Source organism: Crotalus tigris, unplaced genomic scaffold (assembly GCF_016545835.1).
Source record: "Crotalus tigris isolate CLP2741 ecotype Arizona unplaced genomic scaffold, ASM1654583v1 scf7180000017987.690289119674:8195010, whole genome shotgun sequence".
NCBI classification, from domain to species: Eukaryota; Metazoa; Chordata; class Lepidosauria; order Squamata; family Viperidae; genus Crotalus; species Crotalus tigris.
This window is the reverse complement of record NW_024096758.1, coordinates 3,895,979-3,918,859: the sequence shown is the minus strand read 5'-3', so window position 1 is coordinate 3,918,859 and position 22,881 is coordinate 3,895,979. Positions and strand designations below refer to the sequence as shown.

General features: G+C 41.3%; 1 protein-coding gene across 3 annotated transcripts in view; it reads right to left on the bottom strand.

Annotated features, from left to right (window-relative positions):
• Positions 1–22,881, bottom strand: part of EFR3B (EFR3 homolog B) — a 114,270-nt gene that overhangs the window by 74,347 nt on the left and 17,042 nt on the right. Inside the window, exon 1 of one of the 3 annotated variants that reach the window (XM_039346020.1) lies at positions 17,038–17,252. The exons of 1 other annotated variant lie outside the window; for it this stretch is intronic. Coding sequence is in view for 1 of the 2 variants with exons in the window: in XM_039346018.1 (XP_039201952.1) it covers positions 17,033–17,039 (7 nt within the window). In the remaining variant the exon portion in view is untranslated. Of the gene's footprint in view, positions 1–17,032; positions 17,253–22,881 lie in introns of those variants that run through there. One more of the 3 variants, XM_039346018.1, reaches the window with a different exon arrangement.

Genomic DNA, 22,881 nt, shown 5'->3' with positions numbered 1-22,881 from the left:
TTTTATTCCCCCCATCTGCTGGGTGGTTGCAGCAGGTTTTGGTCACTTCACATGACCCTGGGACACTGTGACCGTCATAAATATGAATCAGTTGCCAAGCATCTGAATGTAAATGACAAGACCCTGGAGATGCTGCAACATTCCAGCTGATCGGCACTTCTTCTGGGCTCAGCAGAAGCACCAGGATCAGCGCCAAGCTCCAGTTGGAGCCTAGTGCTGATCCTGGAGCTTCCGCTGAACCATGACAGCCCTGCAGTTCCAGCCGTCTCTCGTTTAGGCTTGTGCGGTGCTGCCACTGGTTCAGCTCATTCCCCTCCCCTGCTACCACTTTTCTAGGATGGTCGCGTACCACCTGCAAGGTGCCAATGTACCACAGGTGGTACCCGTACCACTGGTTGAAAAGCCCTGACCTAGTGCAATGTCTTGAAGATCTGAAGCCCATTAGTGGCACCTCAAGCATTTGAACAAGGCAGCACACTATGTCTAATGGCTAAATAGACTTAGTTTTCTTGGTAACAATACAGAGGTTTTAGATTTTACACTATTTTCTTCTAAAAGTTTTTCCACTTCCAAATGTAGCCTGCAGCTCTGGGATTCCCTGGAAATTGCCCATCCAAGTCCTAACCAAGCATGATGTTACTTAGCTTCTGAATCCAAACGAGGTCAGCAGCCAAGCACTGCCACCTGCCAAGATGCTGCAAGCAGACTGATAGCATAAGAACATGAAAAATAGATGTTTCAAAGCTGAGGAAGTTGATTTAACAGAGGATAATTACAGTAATTCATCTATAACCACTGCCACTTGGGATTGCAACCTTTATTTAGCTGTTTTGATGCCTGCATGAGCCATTACTTTATTATAATAAACACATTAAATGCATTTTGAACTTCTAAATGAATCTCTGCAGCTCCACCGAACAACAAAGCACAGTTGGCCGTTGACAAAACGTATCAAGGGCCATGGCAGGAGGAGAAAATGTCTGCAGAGAATTTACAAAATGAAGATAAGAATCCACTTTTGGAATCCAGCAGCTCAATCTGTGGAATTGAGGTAGAAGCATAGGGGTTCCTGTTAAATGAGGGGGGCAACTTCCTGGGACCTTTGCTGGCAACTCCTAAGGCACCTCTACCTGCATGCCCAAATTTCAGATTTCTATCATTTTGTGCTGGAAAATGCACAGAATACCATGTGAGCCATGTGAATACCATGGGATTGGACTAGTTTAGAAACAAAGAAAAAAGAGTCACCCTGAACAATGAGATAGGCAGCATATAAATTTAATTGAAATTTTTTAAACAGATTTCAAAAATGTAATAAAATAAATAAGTACAAATCCCAACTGTTCAAAAAAATGAAAAAAATGGGCTCAGTTCACATGTGGCATCATTGATTTTATATCACCTTTCCCAATGTGCTCCATGAGTAATTGCATCATTAGCAATATGAGTTGGAATAATTCTTCATACAGAAAAGCAAAGCACTGGATTTCTCCTCCACTACCCCAAATCATATCACTGCTATCACGACAAACCAATATAGTTTTACTCTACAGCAACAGAGCCCTAAAGAGATGGCCAAAGTATGAACCATTTTAGCAATCTAAAGAGTGACACAATCTAGTGTAGGAATTTAGTCAATCTGGCCATGGATTAGAGCAGGGGTGTCAAACTCAATTTCATTGAGGGCCATATCAGCATTGCAGTTGCCCTTGGGCGGGGTGGCCAGGGGGGTTGCGGCCTACTGGGTGGGTGTGGATGAAGTGGGTGTAGCCTACTGGGTGGGCATGACCAGCTCTACATTGTTCGCGTCAAGGGTGCCTGTGGGGGCCTGGGCAGGAGTGGGACATCTGAGGGTCTCTGGCAGAAGGGGGTGGGACCTGGGCAAGAGCTAAGGCATGGTCCATTTCTTCATTCCTCACAAAGGGTGACATTCCCCAGCATGCACTCAGGGGACGGGGCCAACACAGCAGGGGCTGGTTCCTCGCTGTTTCTAGACGGCCTTGTGGAGCTAAGACTGAATGTGTTTCAGCATAAATGGCCACCACAAAATTGTACATTGGCTCTTGGCTGGCCTGGGCCAGGGCCAAGGCAGTGAGGGCCGTTCCCTCACTGTTTCAAGGATGGCTTCGCGGGCCACATGAAACCACTTCACGGGCCGCATCCGGCTCCCGGGTCTTGTGTTTGACATGTCTGGATTAGAGGATGGGGCCATCTTACATCATGCATTTTTCTGTGCAGGAAAGGATGGAAGCTGTCACCTTTCCACGTTTGTTATTTTGAATATAATCTTATCATAGAGAGGGATATTCGCTAAACAACTTCAGTAACTCATCTCAACATTACCTGCAGGAAGCAACTCATCTAGAGCAAAAAAGATATGTAACCAGTAAACCAGAAAACATCCTTCCCTTTCTGTTATTTTGAAAGTTCTATTTAAAAAAGTGAACCATTATTCTGAAAATTGAAGGTGGGAAGTATAGCAAAAGTAAAACTAAGGTAAGTTGGACTGATGCAAAGATCTGGTGTTTTTTTTTTTAAATGAATTGTTAACATATGGCACTAGCATCATGACAAGGAAAGTTAATTTAAAGAATTCAGAAGATACTTTCAGATGAAGAAAAATTGTGTGTAATTAAAATAATCCATAAAGCATGAGCTGTTATGAAAGCAGAAATGGCAGTAAAAGACAGGGTTTTCAAATGAACTGAAAGACAAGTATGAATAATATTGCTGTTATCAGTACAGATAGACTGAGTAATAACTTGCTTGACAAAAACCATTTGACTGTGTGCTTGTGGTGAATAAGAATTATCCCTGGATAATTCAAGTAAAACTGAATCCTTTCCCTCACCCCATTATCTATAAATGGCAGAGTTATTACAGTTAACTTTTTTAATTTGATATATTTATTGATTTTTTTGTATGTATATACTGTATATATTTGATATTAAGTATTATTGTGTCATTTTATAAACTGATTCTTGTATTTAATTGAAGAGGCACTTCCTAATGCTGCGACCCTTTAATACAGTTCCTCATGTTGTGGTGACCCCCAATCCCCCATCCAGCTGGCCGGGGGGGGGGGGGTAGGAAGGCTGCTCCGCTGGCTCCGCCTAGCCTGGTTGGAGAAGTGCCATTCCTCTCCCTCTTTCTCTCTCTCCTTCTCTCTTTCTTTCTTTCTCTTTCCTCTCTCTCTTCTCTCTCTTTCCTCTTTCTCTCTCTCTTTCCTCCCTCTTTCTCTTTCCTCTCTCTTTCTCTTTCCTCTCTTCTCTTTCTCTCTTTCCTCTCTCTTCTCTCTTTCCCTCTTTCCTTTCTTTCCCTCTTTCCTTTTTCTCTTTCCTCTCTTTCTCTTTCCTCTCTTTTTCTCTCTCTTTCTGTTTCCTCCCTTTCTCTTTCTCTCTTTCCTCTCTCTTTTCCTCTGTTTCTCTCTCTTTCCTCTCTCTCTCTCTCTCTCTCTCTCTCTTTTACCGCAGCATCGTCGGGGGTCCCTGCCGTTCCTGGCCTGGCCTCCGCTGCGTCCTCAGCCGAATGGGCAGGGAGGGGAGCAGGATGGGAGGCATCGGCTTTTTTCCTCTCGAGAATGGGGGGGCTTGGGACACACAGGAGTTCCGCACGCTAGGCAGCGGCCGCCTCTTTTGCCCTGAGCAGATTCGGGCTGGACGGCGACGGCAAGAGTGGGAGCGGCGCCTCTGCCAGTTGTGCAGCCCAACACATTTCTCTGCGTGGCCGGAAGCTTCGGGCAGGTGCCAGGCCTCCCCACCGTGCGGGCTCAGTCCAGTTGTTGGGAACGGCAGCAAGTCGGGGGGTCTGCAAGTCCTGGGCCCCCGGCAAGGTGAGACCACGGACGAGAGGCTGAAGTGGCCCGCAACAGGGAGGAGCCAAAGCTTCCTGGCCACCCCGGCCAGAGTGGGCGACCTTTCTGCCCGGCCTGGCTGAGGGTCTTCCCGGGCTGCTCGAGAGGTGCCGCCAGGACCTTCGGAAGAGCCATCCGGCTGCCCCTCAGCGCTCCCTCCCGCCACTGCCCCCGCGTCAAACTTGCCGCGCTCCGGCCTCACCTCCCCGCCCCGTTCCCAGGATGGCTGCAGTTTTCCGCCTCACGGAACCTTATCTAGCCGCTTTTCCTGAAGCTGGCAGTGGGCCAGCCTGTCCATTGAGAGGCCGCCGGGGAGGGAGCGCCGCAGGGAGAGTCAGGCGAGAAGGGACTGCACTCGGCAGCGATGTGGAGGGAGGCCATGGCCCGTTGCTCTGGAGGGCTGCGGCCAGAGCTCAGCGGCGGGGCTGGCCTGCACTGCGCTTTCTGCTTCCCCGCGAACTCTGCCCCCAAAGCCCGGGGCAGGAAGGCTGGAGTCTCGGAAGGCCCAGAGGCCGCTGTGTTGTTGACAACTGCGAGCATTAGCGGGTGTGTTGGTTCTGTTGTGGGTGTGAGGCAGAGGCGCTCCAGAGTATTTGTATGTGTGTTTGTGTGTGGGGGGGGCAGTTCTGGTTCAGCAAGCATGTAAACAACTCATTAGTTTGAAATCATGTCCGTTGCTCCTGCTTGGTTGGCTCTTCTCTGTTTTGAAGGCAAGAAGTGATTCCTGCAGAGTGAAAGGCAGGTTTTATCATGAAAATCCGCAATTCTATAGCTGAAGGCCCTGGCCACGCTTCTCCCAGGGGGTGGGGCACCCGGGCGCAGGGCCAATCAGGAGCCCTGCAGGAGGTACGTCCGCCTGAGAGAGAGAGAGAAGGGAAGCAAAAGTGCCTCTCTCTCTCTCTGCAAATGGCAGAGAAGGCCATGCGGAGATGGATGTGGAGTGGTATCTCAGTTTCTAAGACCATCGGAAATATGTGTTTTCCGATGGTCTTAGGCGACCTCTGTGAAAGGGTCGTGCAACCCCCAAAAGAGTCGCGACCCACAGGTTGAGAACCGCTTTACTAGACCAAACTGTGTAAATTGTGTAAGGTAGAACAACATAGAATTTTAAAAACATATGAAGTTTCTCTCCATCCCATCTTATACAACTGGTAGTTCTCAACTTAGCACAATTGGGACCAGAATTTCCATCGCTAAGTGATGTGGTTATGAGTTGCACCTGATTTTATGACTTTTGGCTTGTTGGAAGTCTCTTGAGAAGGCTGCAAATGGCGATCACATGACCCCAGGATTCTGGAACCATCTAAAGGTATACTGATTGCTAAACACACAAATTATGACCACAGGGATGCTGTGAGTCACAAGAGTCAGGACTAATGATAAGTCATTTTTTTCAGCACTGTCATAACTTTGAAAGTTTATTAATTGAATGGTTGTAGGTTGAGGACTATGTGTAAACAAAATCAAGGTACATGCAATTATTTTTTTTTCTTTCTCAAGACTGTGTAACCTCTTCGTATATGAGCTAAGCAATGTTAAGAGTATGGTTCAGCCACAAAGTTTGCCGACATCCTTTAAAGCCATAAAAATGTTCATTGGCAGGACTGAATTCTTAAAAAAATATCTGTAGAAGATTCAAGCTGAGAAGGAATCGTCAAGAAGATATGATAACCAGAAAATGGAACTGACAATTTAGAAAGCATAGCATTTTTAAACCAACTATTACAATAATTGTGTCTAGAGAATTAGGACACCAAAACCGGAGAACAAAATGTTCTTTTCTGAAATGAGAGGCTCAACAATTGCCATGTTTTAGCAGCCAAATTCAGCTGGCTTTCCCTTGCCTTCTTTCCAACTGCCTTCAAGAACAAGACCATAAGAAAACCACTGCCAACTTGAACATAGCTGAGAGTGACCCAGGACTGTTGGGGCAACGGTTCTCATGGTAATCCCTGAAAAAATGGCCCCAATGCACTGCTGTTAGTACATAAAGGCTCCATCTTGCTATGCAGCACAATGAACAGCAAACTGTTAAGTTGATGAAGAATTTAAGTTGATCAAGAATTCGGTTTCCCTCCATGTTTTATTCCCCTGTGCTGTTGCTAAATAGGAGCACTCGGCCTGCAGAGAGCTTTTATCATCCTTGGAGTGTAACAGTCAATTGATCCAATCAGACAAGAATCAGTGCGGAGAAACAAAAAACAACCCCTTGGGTTATCTATGTATCCTGATGTTATTTTACTAGATTGGAAAAATCTGAGAATGACATGATCCACTTATTGTCAATGTATTTTAGTGTGTATGAAGATACACATGTGCTCAGATAGGCAGATGAGGAAACAGATAGTCTGTGAGGGAGATAGGTGGCCCCCCAAAATGATAAACAAATAAATAAATGAAAAACATAATTCTTGGCAATTCCTTTAAAAAAGAAGGGGGAAAGCTCATGGCAAGGAATTAGAAAGACCCCTCTTCTCAATGAGACCCCAGAGAGCTGCTGCCAACCAAAGCAAATAATGTTAAACTAGATGGACAGTAAAGTGATCTGGCATAAAACATCTTGCTATGAATCTCTATAGCTTTGGTTGATTTAAAAAGCTAAGCAGGATCTGACCTGTGGGCATTTTGATGGGAAACCACCAGGAAATTCCAGTATTTATAGGACAAACCAGAAACTTTTTTTTAAAAAAAAATAACATCCTGGAAGTAAACAATTACAAATCACTTCCATGTTGCTGCCAAGAAGATTAACCTGACTTCTCCATGAAATCATCCAGAGTCCAGTCAGCCTTCAGATTTTACCTTTTTGGGGATCATAACTACAGAGATGAATTTGAACTGCTTCCTGTTTTGCTGACTCAAGATCTAAGTAGGTTTTATCTTTTAAACAGTTTCAAGTCAATACATATAGGAAGCACTTTCAGTGATTCAGGTGTTTCCTTCTAAGAATTGTTCTTCTATTTCCTTCTATGGCAGAGGGAGGTTAGTCATTTTTCTTTCCCCCTGAGATCATCACACAGCCAAGCAAGCTTGCAAAAGTTGCCTTCCATGGATTGGGGGCCATTGTTTAGTCTGCAAATCTTCTGGAAGGTCAGAAATTAATCATCCATTTTGGCATATCTGAAAGGAGTTTATTTCTTTGACAAATTCAAAGTGCTGGCATCAATCTTTACAACCTTAAAATGTTATTGGATGTGAAACTCCTAGTAACATGTGACTCTTCATCCATTTTATTTGTGGTCATGGGATCCTTCTTCTCTATTGCCTATTGCTGCAAAGGAACTTGAAAGGTAGGTATTGCCAGATACCATTCACTAAACAACCCAGTCAATTTTTTATCCTTTTTATTTCAGGCACAAGGGGAAAAATAAATTAGTATACCCTGCATTTTACACATTTTACTAAAGAAGATTCAATTTATTTTCCAGTACACCTATCTTATTATTTTTCCTGTGCCTATTCTACTAGCTTTTGGTACCAACCAACCTTTGGAATGGAAGCAGCAACATGTAAGATAAATTTGAGAACTTTACTGTGCACTACATTATGTTTGCTACAAGGACACAAGGAGGTTAGGTCATACTTTGCCCATTTGGTTTATTATTAGGTCATAGTCTTTGCCCATCTGGTTTAAAATAATCTTCTTTGTTCAACATATGTTCATGTCCAAACTGACGTGCTTTGACACCATGGTGCAGGATGTGACAAAAACAGCAAAGGAACCCCTCTACTAATGCACCATTTCTGTACAGGCTTATGGAAGAAAATAAAAATAAATTCTTTATTTTAATGTTGAATTTGTCCCTTCCTTTACCACCTAACTGGATATGTCTGATCAAACCTATGACTTGGTTCTGTGGAAAGATCCCAGGGAGGCAAAGGAAAAATCTAGCCCAAAGCTATGAGACTCTTGCTTACAACTTTCTTTGTCTCAAAATAACAGTAATGAGAACAAGATTCATGAGTAGATGGTGCTAGAAGATGCTATAAAATATTAGAGGAGATCCTACTATAAATTCATAATAGCAAAAAGGGTATCACAAAAAAAAATAATAACTAAGCAACCTATGAACTCAAGGTGATAGACAACTCCCAAGTTCCTTTTCTGTTCCCTTTCCTAAGCTCTGTGATTATCAGAAAACTACTGTAATTATTTTCAGCATTTGAGGCTGAAAATAAAGATACTATAAGCCCTAAAAGAAGATTTATCATGATTTTAACAATTCAAGAAACACCAAAATCCTCTTTTCAAAACGCAGGACAACAAAATCCATTCTAAGTTGGGTCCCCAGTATTATACCTTCCCCACTACTTCCCTTAAGTTCTTCCAAAATATTGCCTGTCACTGATCTAGCTCACTGAAGATGTAAAGGACTGTGTTCCATTGTGTTTTCCTGAATAAACCACAATTGGCTGTGTTTACATAATATGCTCATCCATGAAATGTGGCTTACAAACTAAAGTGATTGGGGTTGCACATGTTAAATCCAACCCAAACAAACCATATACAGCACAATACTTATTTCAAAAAAGCCAAGGAAGAATATGCATGCACACACACCAACATGGTGGGTTGACTTCTAAACCAATACACAGAATACCAATCAAAATCAAGTGCTGCAGACAAATGTAGATTACACTTCCCTGAATTCCCAATATCTGAGTGACACAGGACTTGAAAAGATAAGTGCAGAGTATCATGTTCTTCTCTCCCCACTTTTCTTTTTTAATCAGTCCTGCATTCTTCTGCCATTCAGCATCCGTGTATTATTAGAAGTATTAGAATGGCATCAACTTTCATGTCCCGTTTGGTCAGGTAAGACTATAAAAAAACTCTACATCCTCTTATCATGAAAATGGATGCTTCTATGAAGCCAGCAATCTTCAAAAAGCCACAGGAACCACAGATTACATTTCTGTGACAGATTTAACACAGCAGCTACTCTTCTGGAACTCTCATTGGCTGCAAAAGATCTCTAAACTCTAAGAAAAAAAGCAAAGAAATAAATAAAAACTGCATATCAGAAACTTTGATAGTAAAATTGGCTAGGCCATGCTCCTATCTCTCCCACAGCAACTATTGAAACAGCCTCCCTAACTTAGCTTTCCCTCCTCGCTCCCACCCAGTAGCTAATTCTGAATAGCTAATGTAGTACAATAGCTAATTTTTGAGCTCATGAAAACTCAGAAATTCTAGTAGCTTCAGCCTTCTCCTCCCAAGTCTGGAAAAATCACTCAACAACCCACCTGCAGGTTACTAGTTAGATAATGAGACAAGCTGTCCTTCAAATTATTCCAGGTTGCAAAGAGGGGGAGGCAGTGAATGATGGAGAGCAGATAAACATTGGCATAACTGTTCTCTATTACTCATGCTCTCTTTACTGTTCCCTTACTAGTTGGATTTTTCCTGCATGCGAAGAAGCACTAAGAATAAGCTCCCTAGCCCCCAAATACCTTAGACACGATCTCCAGTCTGTCCAGATCAGCGTCATTTTGTATACTATAATTGCAATTAGTTGATCAAGAGACATAACAGGATGAACCAGTCCTTGAGAATGCCTGGAACAAGTTATAGAATTGCACAGTTCCAGGTGTCAGTTTCACAGGAAGCTTGAGGTAGAACTCTGTAGCTCTTTTAGAGCAAAACATAAAAATAAAAACTTGCAACTAGCTAAGTGATATCAAGTTTGAATGAACCAGTGAAAGGACCTGGAGATTATTCAGGATGGAATAGAGCACATTTGTTTTATTTGTGTACCTTATGTGGGAAGTCAATCAGCCTCAAGAGAAAAATGCCCCCAAATGCTGCCAAATCAAACATTTTACCCACAAGGTTGGATGACAGCTTTGCAATTAAAGGCAATATCTGAGAATCCAACTGTCAATACCACTCATGATAATCAATGACTAAAATACTGTTCATATACAGAGTTTATCCTTATTTTTGAATGTCTCCCTCTGAAGCAGCCATTTTTCAATTTATTTGAGGTCAATGGAAAACAATACAGCTTTCTGTATGCAAAGGAGATATTTGCCTGTATACATTGATAAAAGGTGCTTACCTTATTTGATAAATAACAAAGTTCCCAGTCTGTGCCTATGTATAACCTTGTTCCATTTTATGGCAATCATATAGGCTTGGGCCTAGGAATATTTCTCTTTTATGTATCCATGACTGTATCTTTAGAATTTAAACCGTTATTTAAACTCTCTCTTCCTCCTATTTTGTAACTAGTCCCCATTGTTTTCAAGTGCAGCAAGTATATCAGCAAAGATCCACCACCACTTAAGAAAATGTTCCTCCATTCTCATATCCATCTTAATAAGTGTTAAGAAATAGGAGTTCATGTAACTGTGAGAATGGTGAATGCATGGTAATCATTCTTCGTTCATGCCACTGTTACGGATTAAAACAAAACAGGAAAATTGTGAACAAAAAGGAAAAAAAATGTTCCTTAAATTAATGGCCTATTGTAATTATAGTTAATTAAATATAGAGGTAGCTGCTTCTAATCCAAATCTGGTTAGCCTCATTAGACATAAAGACTTATGTCTGAAGATTACACCAACATTTTCAAGAAAATAGAATTTTCTAATTTCTCTTTTTTATATGTTCAGAGAGCTCCTGCTCCTTACAGCTTGGGTCAAATTACAGAAAACGTTAATTTATTGTCTGCCTCTTCTATGAGGATTTCTACCAGATACAACTAGCACTTACTCTCCTTCCACCTAGAAGAGAGCCTGGGAAGAAATCATAGTCCCAGCTGCATTCCTAATGATCTCCATCTTATGATGCAGCACTCACTGAGATGTTCCATCAGGGCTGTTTTCCTTGGATAGACACTTCTGCCAAGTCATCTATAACTGAACAACAGCCAGCTTTCAGCTGTGCAAACTTGCATTTAATTAATAGACAGAATGACATTCAACCCAGCTCAGTAGCTATATATCTTCAAGCTATCTTCTAGGGATCCTCTGGGTTCCTCAGTGAGAAATCATAAACGATGAACAAGGATTTTTGCATAAAAAGGTTACCATGCATCTTACTCTGTTATGTGACCTTTATCATAGGTTTTCAAGGGAGGACTAATAAAGGGCACTTTCCCAGATAATATAATGGCATAGCAAGCCTGATCAGGGAATGGTGCATGTGTTCAATGCAAAACCTTTTTTTGCAAAGAATATGCAGCTCTTATAAGAGTTCCTAAATTTATTTTAAATATTTTGTACATCCAGGAATCAAGTCAGCAGTTAATAAATTGAGCTGGGTAAATAATATGATGCTTAGTAAATCAAGAATGTATCAACAAGGAAGTAAAAAGGTCTTGATGCAGCAGAGAAAAATTCTACAAGATGAGTAACAATCCATCAAAAACTGGACTTTTCTTACTGTACAGCTCAGTCGCCTCAAGGCAAAGGGATAAGGCAGTGTCTCTGCTAAAGGTAACATTGAAAAACATGCAATTAAAGATACAGAACAAGGGTAGTATCATCATTAAGGTGCAGAACAGGGCTCAGAAAAATCCAGGTTCAAGTTTTGACTTGATCATAAACTTCATAGCCAGTCACGATTGCTTATTCCAACCTATTTGCTGTTGTTTGGAGAAGAAAATTTGAGACCCTTGAATTCCTGAAGAAAAATAAGCATAAATGCTATAAATACCCACATTAATCAAAGACATTTATTCCTCGCAACTTCTGCAAGTGTCTATTTTGATGCTTTGTCAACATCTGCTGGAGATTCTATTCATAAAAAGATATAAAAAGCTTTTCTTCATCTGTGCAAGCTCACATGAAATGTAACTTTTTGAAATTGGACAAACCCACAGCTATGTGTGCCAATTATTTATTTTCTTGGATACTAAGGCTTTCTCTTTTCAAATAAGATTCTCCATGGCTTGTGTACAACCTTTCCTCTGGAAAGGCAGTTGTCTCCCTAAAAATTAATTAGCATCACGTGTTTTCATGATAATCATACAATAAAGTTCTATTATCAAACACAGCACAGTGAGCAACAGGGCATGTCTATGCCTATATGGTTTCTCCTCGGCCATTTCTTCACCTCCTCAGGAGAATCACCAGCAAAGGATAATTAAGAATTAGAAATACATCAGAATTCCCACTTTACCATCTGATCATGGCTACAGAAACTTCACTGTTTAAACTCCTGTGTAGCAAATAAGTGAAACTGCCTACTGCAAGAAGCACAACCCAAAATTCATATTGTAAATATTTAGTTCTGAAGAATAAGAAAACAAGAGCAAGGACTAACCAGTGGTCCTTCAAGAATCACCCCAAAACAAACACCCAAACCAAATTTCCATCTTGCTAAGGAAAGCCCAAGACAATGGATGCAATACAAACTGATTAGACCCACTCACCCCTGAAAGAAAACCTGAGAGAAGAATGAAGGTACCAGGTACCAGTTCACCACTTCTGAAAATTTGGAGCCGGATGCTTTTTGATCACAATGTTCCTTCACCAGTTCTTCTTTTTGGGGTTCCTGATTCAGGCAGGAACCCTGCAAGAAAAGTACCCCATCCAGAGCAGGAAATGACACAAATGTCCTTTACTCTCGCTGATGCAAAAAAACAGATGGACACAAATTTAATAATCTCTTGTCACATTTTTAAATCTGGCATGTTGAACATTAAGGATCAACATTAATGGAAGAGGAAGGGATTTAGTGATCTATTTGACATGAACAGCTCTATAAGTATAAGGATTTGTTTCTTGGGACCCTTGCCAAGTCATTGAGCTTTTAACAGGGTTAAAAAGGGATAAAATGCGTGCAAATTTAGAATACTGTCAGAAAAGAGCCAAAGAGAAAGAAGAAATCAAGTTACAGACAAAACATTTATGCATTTTTTTTATTTGTGCCTTTCACTGAACAGCTAAGAGCTGTGTAGACATCTGAAGAGTAAAGAGCATTTGATAAATATGTGCACAATGATTCTAACTTTTCTAGAGAAAGCAGAATCTGTGTGGTGCTCACCTATAAGGTAAAGCAGATTTTGGAGAATCCTGGCATACATTTCACAGATTATTTTATTTATTTATTTATGAGACTTATATACCGCTTTAAGTGCAAGCACTCTCTAAGCGGTGTACACCAGTAAGCAATGTATATATATATTTACATTGCCCCCAACAATCTGGGTCCTCATTTTACCTACCCCGGAAGGATGGAAGGCTGAGTCAACCTTGAGCCGGTGAGATTTGAACCGCTGACCTGCTGAACACAGTCAGCTAAAGTGGCCTGCAGTACTGCACTCTAACTGCTGCGCCACCTCGGCTCATTTTCTTCTATATGGGTCTTTCTGTCAATGAAATTAACAAGCTGAAATGTTAATCTTAGCATATTGTTTTAGCTGAATTTCTGTTGGTTTTTTTAAAAATATATTTTATTAGATTTTATATGGGTAGGGAAAAGGTAGGGTTGGTGTGGGTACAGGAAAATCGGGATAAAAGGGACAGGCTGTGGATAATTACAGTAAATATGTAATTCAGCGAACAAGGTCCGAGTCTTCATATTAAGTATTATTGTTTATATAATACTAGACATTTATAAGAATAAATCGGTATAATTACAACTGACATTTGGTAAAACACTAATATTCCTTTAAATAATTAACATAGTTCAGTGGTGACAAACCTATGGCACGTGTGCCAGAGGCGGCACTCAGAGTCCTCTCTGTGGGCACGCATGCCATTGCCCCAGTCCTAGGTCTTCAGCTGGGTTTTATAAAACCTTTTTGCTTTACCACTGCAGCCACGCTCACCCAATGGGCCACGCCCACCCAATGGGCCACACCACCCAATGGGCCACGCCCACCTGGCACCCGATACATAAGTGGTTTTGGGTTACAGTTTGGGCACTCGGTCTCTAAAAGGTTCGCCATCACTGACATAGTTGATAGCATAACAACTATTTCCAATCATCAACCTTAATACTTAATATAGTAAAACTCTAAAATCTCTTCTTATTCTAACGTGTTTCAACCCACTGATAAAATTTTCCCCAGGTTTTATAAAAGATTGAATCTTCTTTCTCCTTCATTTCTAACGTTAATCTGTCCATTTCTGCACAATCTAGGATTTTCAAAATTATAATGTGGTCTGATGGTAGGTTTTCATTTTTCCAAAATTGGGCAAATACTATTCTTGCAGCTGTTAATACATGTAATATTAAATAATCATTTTCTTTGCCATAGTTAGGTCTTAATATACCTAACAGGAACAGTTCCAGTTTAAATTCTATCGGGATTTTCATCATCTTTTCTAACCATCTATGAATCTTAGACCAATATTTTTTTGTAATAGAACATGTCCACCAGGCATGATAATAAGTACCCGGTTTTTGCTTATATTTCCAACATGTATCCGATAAATTTTTAAACATTTTCGCTAAGCAAACTGGTGTCATATGCCATCTATAAAACATTTTATATAAGTTTTCTTTGTATGTTACTGCTTTAGTAAGTTTAATGAATTTCTGTTTTATATCCCTTATAACAAGGGTCCCCAATTCCTGGGCCATGGACTGGTACCGGTCCACAGCCTGTTAGGAACTGGGCCATGCAAATAGTGGGCGAGTGAGCAAAGCTTTATCTGTGCATGCACAGGATTTATGTTGCACATGAAACCATTCCCCCCACCCCCCGGACTGTGGAAGACAATTTTTCTTCCAAAATCGGTCGTTGGTGTCAGAAAAGTTGGGGACCACTGCCTTATAAAACTGGATTAAAAATCAGATTTGGGTTATATTTAAAAATAACCTTATTTTTGGGTAAAATTTGCCACCTTATATTTTTATCATGTAGAAATGTATGATAAATAGTAGCCAAGACTGTGCATAGTATGCAATGACAGTGAAAAATGTCCTTCTATAGCTATCTAAAGCTGCTGATTCATGTCACTGAAGAAGAGCCAGTAAATAAAAACATACCACAAAATCCAAACTATATAAAGTTATAAATGAATTACTATGAAAAAAACGGCAATATAATCATGCAGATCTTGAAAACTAGCCAATTTATTATCATGTAAGATTTCATGGGTGGTAGGGTATACTGTATTAGATAAATGAAGTAGCTAATGATCTATAACACATGAAAACAAACTGCTTAAATTTTAAAATGTACAGGAATTTTATTTTTGCTGCAAAATACTAACAAGGCTTTCTTTCTAGAATTATAAACAAACTTTAGAGCAATACTGAAACTCGCCACAGAACAACTTTGCTGGGCCAGTGTTTGCAAGGAGGAAACATTAAGAGTTTCATTCAGCAGAACCCAGCTAGGTATGTTTTCACCATGGATACCCAACCAGGGGTTGATTTCTGGCTTCAGAGTCAGTACTGGAATGGATACAGCTAAAAATTTGTCCCTCCCTCACCAGTGGGTTGAAGGAAATGATTAAGGGGCAAAATAGCTAACTTAAGTTTTGAAAATGCTTAAAGTACATACTTCACTCCTCGAACAGAGTTCCCTTCCTTCAAACTGGGCTCTATTAGACTGAAGTTCTTGTCAAGCCATGCAAAGCCTGGTGCCTGAGGTGATGGAGATGGCACTCTTCTATATTTAATGAATCCCTTCCACTACTCACCCCACTCCTGATCCTGTACATCTAACATTGGCAGCCACTGAATAGGCATTGCTAGGGATTCTTGGAGCCTGCTACTAGTTCTTGCATGTTCAGGATGCAGGGAATGTATGACCACAGGGGGAGGGACAGTAGTTGGTACATTCCACTTCATTTCCTCACAGTGTTTTATATATGCAGACACCTGTAACTTGGATCTTCTCAAATGCAGTTATCAAGCTTTTCCTGTACTCAAACTTTGTACTGAGTTCACTTCTCTTCCTTGCACCAACACAGTGACAGCTGAAGACACCAACTACAATTGCCCAGTAAAACTGCAGCCAGTGCACTATAGCAATCCAAGGAGAATTAGGTAACACATGGCTTGTAGAAGGGACAGGTGGGAGGGGGGAGAGTAAACACTGCCTCTGCAGCAGATCTCCAATAGTCATTCCATATAAACTGCAAGCTGTTTGATCATCTATCAATGAAGCAAGTTAACAGGATGAAGACTACAAAGGGAAGCTGTAGTCTTTGATGCAACTTTGCATCTCCCCCAGCAGCTCTGTGCATTTGTCATCTATTCTGTTTGGGCCCAAAGTGTCAGAGAGCTCCGATTTAGATGTGTGCATGAGAAAGAGAGAAGACAAACAGTAGCTCTTTCCTTGGAAGAAAGCAGTTTGGAGAAAGGGTTTTTAAGGTTGCTCATGCAGGATTTCTTTCTCCAGAAATGGCTAAGCTGTCTTCACAGTTAATGGTCAGGGCTCACAGAGGGAATTCTCTTACATGCTAGCAAAACAAACAAAAACACCTCCTGACAGAGGTGGTGATCTTTGTGGTGAGAGGGATATCATAAAGGACATCTCCCCAGACAGTAATGTCCAACACATGACATCTCAGTTAAGAAGCCGGTCCACGTATATCTTTTAGACCGAGGTTTACTTTAAAAAAAAATCATAGAAGGGGAGAGGCAAACGCATTTTTTTTTCCGCCTCCCAAACAGTTTCCAGTTTCCAACCGCATCTCTGACCCCTGGCCTTTGCTGGAATAAGAAAGAAGTACCCTTATTTGTCTGACCGGTTCTCAGAAATAGAAAAGGACGATTTTCGAAAGCAGCCCGCTGCAATTTAGAAAAAGATGAACTTGGTTCCTGAAACATCACTTGACTCGTCTCCCGAAAGAGCCCGTGCCCGGAAAACCCAGGAGAAAAGTCGGCTACCGGTAAAAACAACTCCTAACCACGCTCCCCTTCCAAGGATGCACGGAGCGCTAGGAAAGAACGCCGCTCTCGCAGGCTCCCTGGAGACAGCTCGTCAAGGAAAGTGTCAGGCGGGGAAGGGAAATCTCCAGGCACGAGGATGTCTCCGGAGCAAGTGGCTCTCGAAAATACCGAGCAGCAGGGAGTGCCTGAATGCCTCCGACCGGGAAGGAAACGGGGAAGGGGGGTTGAGGAGAACGGAACGGACTTGCGCGGCTCAAATGACAAGAGATTTAAAAAGGGAGAGAAGAAACCTGCCAGTGGATCCAGCCAGGAAAACCAAGCCGCCAGTTCTAGAAAAAAAAAGCGAAAGAAAACGGACGCCCGTCCTCCCTTACCGTACATGGCTCAGCTGACCCCGCCGGCCCGTTCTCCAAACTCCAGCTCCGCCGCGCTCGCTCGCTCGCTCTGCCTCTGTCTCTGCTGCGCCTCTGGCGTTCATTCAGCCTTCGCGGCGCAGCCAGGAGTGGGCGGAACCAGCAGGGGGCATGAATGAAGCGACAAAGCTCACGCAGGCGGCGGCGGCGGCGGCGGCACAATAGCGGCCCCTTCGCAGGCTGCGGCTAATGCTCACTTTGCGCATGAGCGAGGGATAGGGTGGCGACCGGCAGGAGGCGGTCCTTTTTCCGCTGGACACGCCCCCGCGGACATCCGAGGAGGGGCACATCTGAAACGCTTGGTGTACCACCTCATTGTTCTCATAATGCACAGGATGTTTTGCTGTGGTGTTGTGGTGAGGGAGCCTTTTGTACCATGGTAAGAGGTCATGGTATTGGTAGTCCAAAAGATTTGGTTGGTGCCGGCAGGGGAAAAATGGGGTTTTCGAGATTAGAAGCCAAGAATCTTTACAAGCAATGGGATTTCAGTTGAATCCCCCAAGGGATCATTATTCTGAGTTACTCATTCTCTTGGTTTGATGTATTATTATTTTTTAAAAATTTAGTTTTGTCAATTAACTCTAACTCCATAGTCATCTTTTTTCAACCTCAGCAATTCTAAGATGCATGGACTGCAACTTCCAGAATTCTCCAGCCAGCATGCTGGCTAGGGATTTCTGGGAGTTGAAGTCCACATATCTTAAAAATTGAGAAACAATGGATACATCTTTTTTTTCTCCATTAAGCTCCATCCTCAACTTGCTTCAAAGCATGTGATACCCATTACTATTGTAATGGAGTTCATCTGTCTTGCTGCTTGTTCTCTTCTCTTGCCTTCCACTTTCCTAAGCATTATGAGTTCAGGGTTTCCAAGTCTTTGCGTAATATGTGCAAAATATATACTATAACTTGAGCCAGATCACTTATGCCGTGACTGAGAACTCTAGACAGATTTGTTCTATGATCCATTTGTTTGTCTCTTTGGCTGTCCTTAGTATTTTCCTAAGTTTTCTCCAGCACAAAGTGCCAATTCAACTTCCAGTACCAGAGGTTCTTGTAAGCACAGTATAACTTCTAAGTCAGAGGTCCCCAATCTTTTGGACACCAGGGACCAGTTCTGTAGAGAGAGGTTTTTCTGCAGATCGGAGGGGGCATGGTTTTGTGTGCTGCCTGCATCTCGTGGATGGGGCTTTGCTTGTTTGTGCGGCTCGGTTGTTGGCATGCCGCGGCCCGGTACTGGTCCACAGACTGGGGATTGGGGACATCTGTTCTAAGTTATCTTGAATGTTGACCTCCCAATTACACAGAATTTTCGTATATACTTTTTATCTTTGATCTCCTTTGAATTAGTTACTGTTTGTCCATTGATTTCATTTAGCATGCTAATTTGAAGTTCAAACTCCCTTATGAGTCTGGAGATCTTTCAAAAAGCTTTTATTTGCTTTTCTGTTTTTTTTTTCATCTCCAATGTCTTTGCAGATGTTGTCATAATACTGCTTCTTTCTTCTAAGAGGTCTCTGAAATTCTTACGATCTTTCCTGAGATAACTGCCTTTCTTGGCTTTGGTTTCTCTTGTCTTTTGGACATTTTCCAAATTGTTCTAACACATAATTCATTTTGCTCTATTCATATTGGGCAGTCTCTTTTCACATTTGTTCTTTACTACTTATCTGATTTCACTCTGCAGCTCTTCTGGTTCCCTATTAGTTAGATTCAAAGCAGTTCCTTATGTTCTTTTTGAAACTGATCGTTATATGTCATATTGACTTTGTTCTTCCACTTTGATTGGACGGTATGTGGTCTGTTCTACAATTAGCCCCTAGCCACATTTGTTATAACTGGGCTTTTTCACCTCTTAGTACAAATAATATAGTCAGTTTGATTTCTGTGTGCTCTGTTTGGTGGTGTCCATGTATGTAGGCATTGTTTTGGTTGTTTGAAGAATTCACTGGGAATGAAGAAATCATTGGATTGCTATATTCTTCCTGGCTATGGTAGCAATGCCATTATCTTTCTGGTTTTGGATTGGGAATTGTGTGTTTGTGTGTGTGTGTGTGTGTGTGTGTGTGTGTGAGAGAGAGAGAGAGAGAGAGAGAGAGAGAGAGAGAGAGAAATAGTAAACATTAAGATGTTCTTACTGAAAGTGTCTAGTTCTGAACTATTTCAATTTGCTGGTACACGGGATGTCAATGTGTAGTCAATTTATTTCATGTTTCATGTTGAGCTTTCCCATGTTCATGCTTTCTACATGTTTTCACTATAATTCTATTTGCAGCTTCAGATTTTCTTTTTTTTGTGTAGTATTATCAACAACTAGAAGTCCAGATAGGTTTAATCTAGTAGCATCATAAACACTGTTAGTATTCAAAAAATCCTCAGTTCTTCCTTCTCCCGTGTGAGGGGCCATGTCTGGCATTGCATTGATAATTGCTTTTTTTTTTTTTTTTTGCCTGTCCACATGTTTTTCCTAGTAAAAGACAGAAATAGTTTACCACTGCCTTCTCCTATGCAGTTTTGAATGGTGCCATTATTGTTGTCACTGAAGTGTTAATCTGTCGCCAGCACCTTCCTATATTGTGAAATTGAACAATATAAGGACTGCAATGAAATGATAGGAATGATAGTACAAGTAATGGCAGGAGCCCTCTTTCATTTCTCCACATACATAGAATTTCATCTCACACTTGTCAGTGTGGCTGCTTAATAAAAATGCCCTCTTCTGTAAAATTTTTCCAAAGGCAATTTCATCTGAAAAGCATGACCCTGTCTTAAGTAAGTGTCAGTCATTGGAGAGAATGTGCCATTAGTATACAGCATCATATTCATGTACCAGTTGAGATGTTTGCACCTGGCCTACAAATGCAAATCAATGGATCGGAATTCCTGAAATATTTCACTTCATGAAATATCCCATAATATTTTAACTCTGTATTCAGTATTTAACACACATCAAGTATTTTCATCCAGAAATATTTTCATCCAAGAAATAAGCATTGTTTTTAGACAACCAATGAGGTGGTTGCTCAAAGAGCTGATAAAAAGTTGCATTTAAGATTATGCCAGTGATGAGCAAAGAGCTCATTAGAGAGAAAATCAAATATAAGGAAATAGTGTTGCAGCAATTATAGGAAGTTGTCTACACTAGGGATACTCAACTTGGGAGTATCCTCCTGCTGGGGATATAAAGAAATTCCAAGTGGCAGAAAGGATGTGAAGTGCTTAACAAAATTGTCAATATAAAAAAATATTGGGATTTTCAGACAAGATCTAATGCATTGGGATGTAGCAGGAAAGTTGAGGAGGGATGAGGGAACCCGATTGGATGATCAGGGCAGATGTGACTTCTGGGAAAGAACTGAAGACAACTCTTCAAAAGCTGAGCCAGTGAATGTAGCAAAGATTAAGGAACCAATTAATAGACCAGTTCCTTGAAACCTCTCTGGAGATTATCCACATGTGCCCTGAATGGTTGCTCCTCAGTAGAATATGGGACAGTGATTTTCTGTAGGTTTGAGGGCCAGGAGATAACAAAATTAGCCATCTTGTTGGCATCTGTAGCACAGCCTTTTAAAGTTTAGAAATCTTACTTTTATGCTCACTTTCAGTAATTGCTCATTAACTACTTCTAAGTTATTAGAAACCTTTGGAATATCAAGTTTGAAAATGATGGATGAGCCTTCAGTCTTGAACAAAAGAACATGTTAATCATAGACTCAAGAATTTAAAGAATATTAAAATAAGCAGCAAAAAGCTAAATAAGATTTTGATCTTAGAATGTTATAGGATCCAGATAAAATTGGAATATTGAAAATTTTACAATAAGATTTTGGAATGATTCCAAGTGAATCATTCCAAATTCAGCCTAATCATAGTAATTTAAATAAACAAAAATATTTCCATCTTCCTCTTCTCTAGAAAAAAATTATAACATTCACAAGGATTTATTTAATTAGAAAAATTGGTGTTGATTCAGATTAAAAGATTATACTGTCCACTCTAGTTTTTGCAAATAATCTGCTGCAGAATTTTTATCCCCAGAAAGAAGTGATTTCTCATTTGCCATCAAATTCTGCCCACTTTCTCCCCATAAAAATGGGTCTCTCAGTATCATCTTGTGCAGCCTCTGTGGTTTATTCCAAAAGTGGGGATGTGAAAAGAATGGGGCAGGGAGGATTATAGACAGCAACTTCACCAGGGAATTCATCAAGAGTTTAGTGATGGGGTAGAAAAACAAAATATGCAATCAAACTTCATTACAATCATGAAGCCATAAGCCATCATAATTAACAATCAGAATATTACCTAATCCTCTTAAAACCTACCAAGCAGCCTGAAGATATAAGCAATAGTTCATTTTTGTGAAAAACTTTGCTTAGCTTATTCTGAATCTATTTTCAATCAATTGGTCAGAAGCCTTATAGTACAGTTTTGTGAGTGGAAGAGCAACCACACTGCTCTTCATTTTATGAATTGCTATACTCTTCCACCTCCAATATCTGAGGGGCTGTCAAGAAAACGAGGGGGTCAACTTATTCTTAAAAGCATCTAAGGGCAGAACAATAAGCAATGGTTGAAATTAATTAAGAAATTTCCTGATTGTGAGGACAATTAATCAGTGGAACAACTTGTCTCCAGGAGTTTGGGGTATTTCATTACTGGAGGTTTTTAAGAAGAAATTGGACAATCATTTGTCTGAAATGGTATAGAACAGGGGTGTCAAACTCAATTTCATTGAGGGCCGCATCAGCATTGCGTTTGCTCTTGGGGGGTGGGGGTGTGTGGCCAGGGTGGGTGCAGCCTACTGGGTGGGCGTGGATGGAGTGGGAGTGGCTAGCTCTACATCATTCGCGTCAAGGGTGCCTGTGGGGGCTTGGGAAGGAGTGGGACAGATCTGAGGATCTCTGGCAGAAAGGGGTGGGACTAGGGCAGAGCCCATCAAGCTGGATATGTGAAGTAGGCAAGGGCCATTTGCTGGCCACTTCCAGGTGATGGTGCATTTCTTCATTCCTCACAAAGGGTGACACCTCCCCAGCATGCACCCAGGGAGTAGGACCGACGCGGCAGGGGCTGGTTCCTTGCTGTTTCTAGATGGCCTTGTGGAGCTAAGACTGAATGCATTTCAGCATAGATGGCCACCACAAAATTGTACATTGGCTCCTGGCCGGCCTGGGCCAGGGCCAAGGCAGCGGGGGCCATTCCTTCACTGTTTCCAAGATGGCTTCCCGGGCCACATGAAACCACTTCGTGGGCCGCATCCAGCCCCCAGGCCTTGTGTTTGGCATGTCTGGTATAGAGTTTCCTGCTTCAGCAGAGGTTTGGACTAGAAGACTCTAAGGTCCCTTCCAGTTCTGTTATTCTGATCTGTTCTTTTGTGTTCTCTATTGCCTTTCTAGCCACCTTTCTTCATAAACAAGCAATACTTGTCTTATGATAATTTTGGCAGCCTTTTTTTAAAAAACAATTTCTGGGAAGTCACAACCAGAACTGTCACATATCCATCAATACTGGTTGGCTTCACAAAACATTCTTAAGTTGATTTAACATGTTTTCTGAGGATGCAAAAGTAACACAATAAGGATTGCTCAATGCACATTATATAGTGACTGGCTGTTGACCCTATATGGTAAACCAGACTAAGAAACAGACACCATGCAGACCTAAAGCTACTTTTATTAGAACAGCCATTGTAACAGAATCTTGCAACTCTAAAGTGCTTCTCTTTCTCTTTTACCTTTCTGTGAATTTTGGGGTGGGATAGCTGAGGCATTTTCATAAATTAGATTTTTGGTCCAGACTCAGGCCTCATTTAC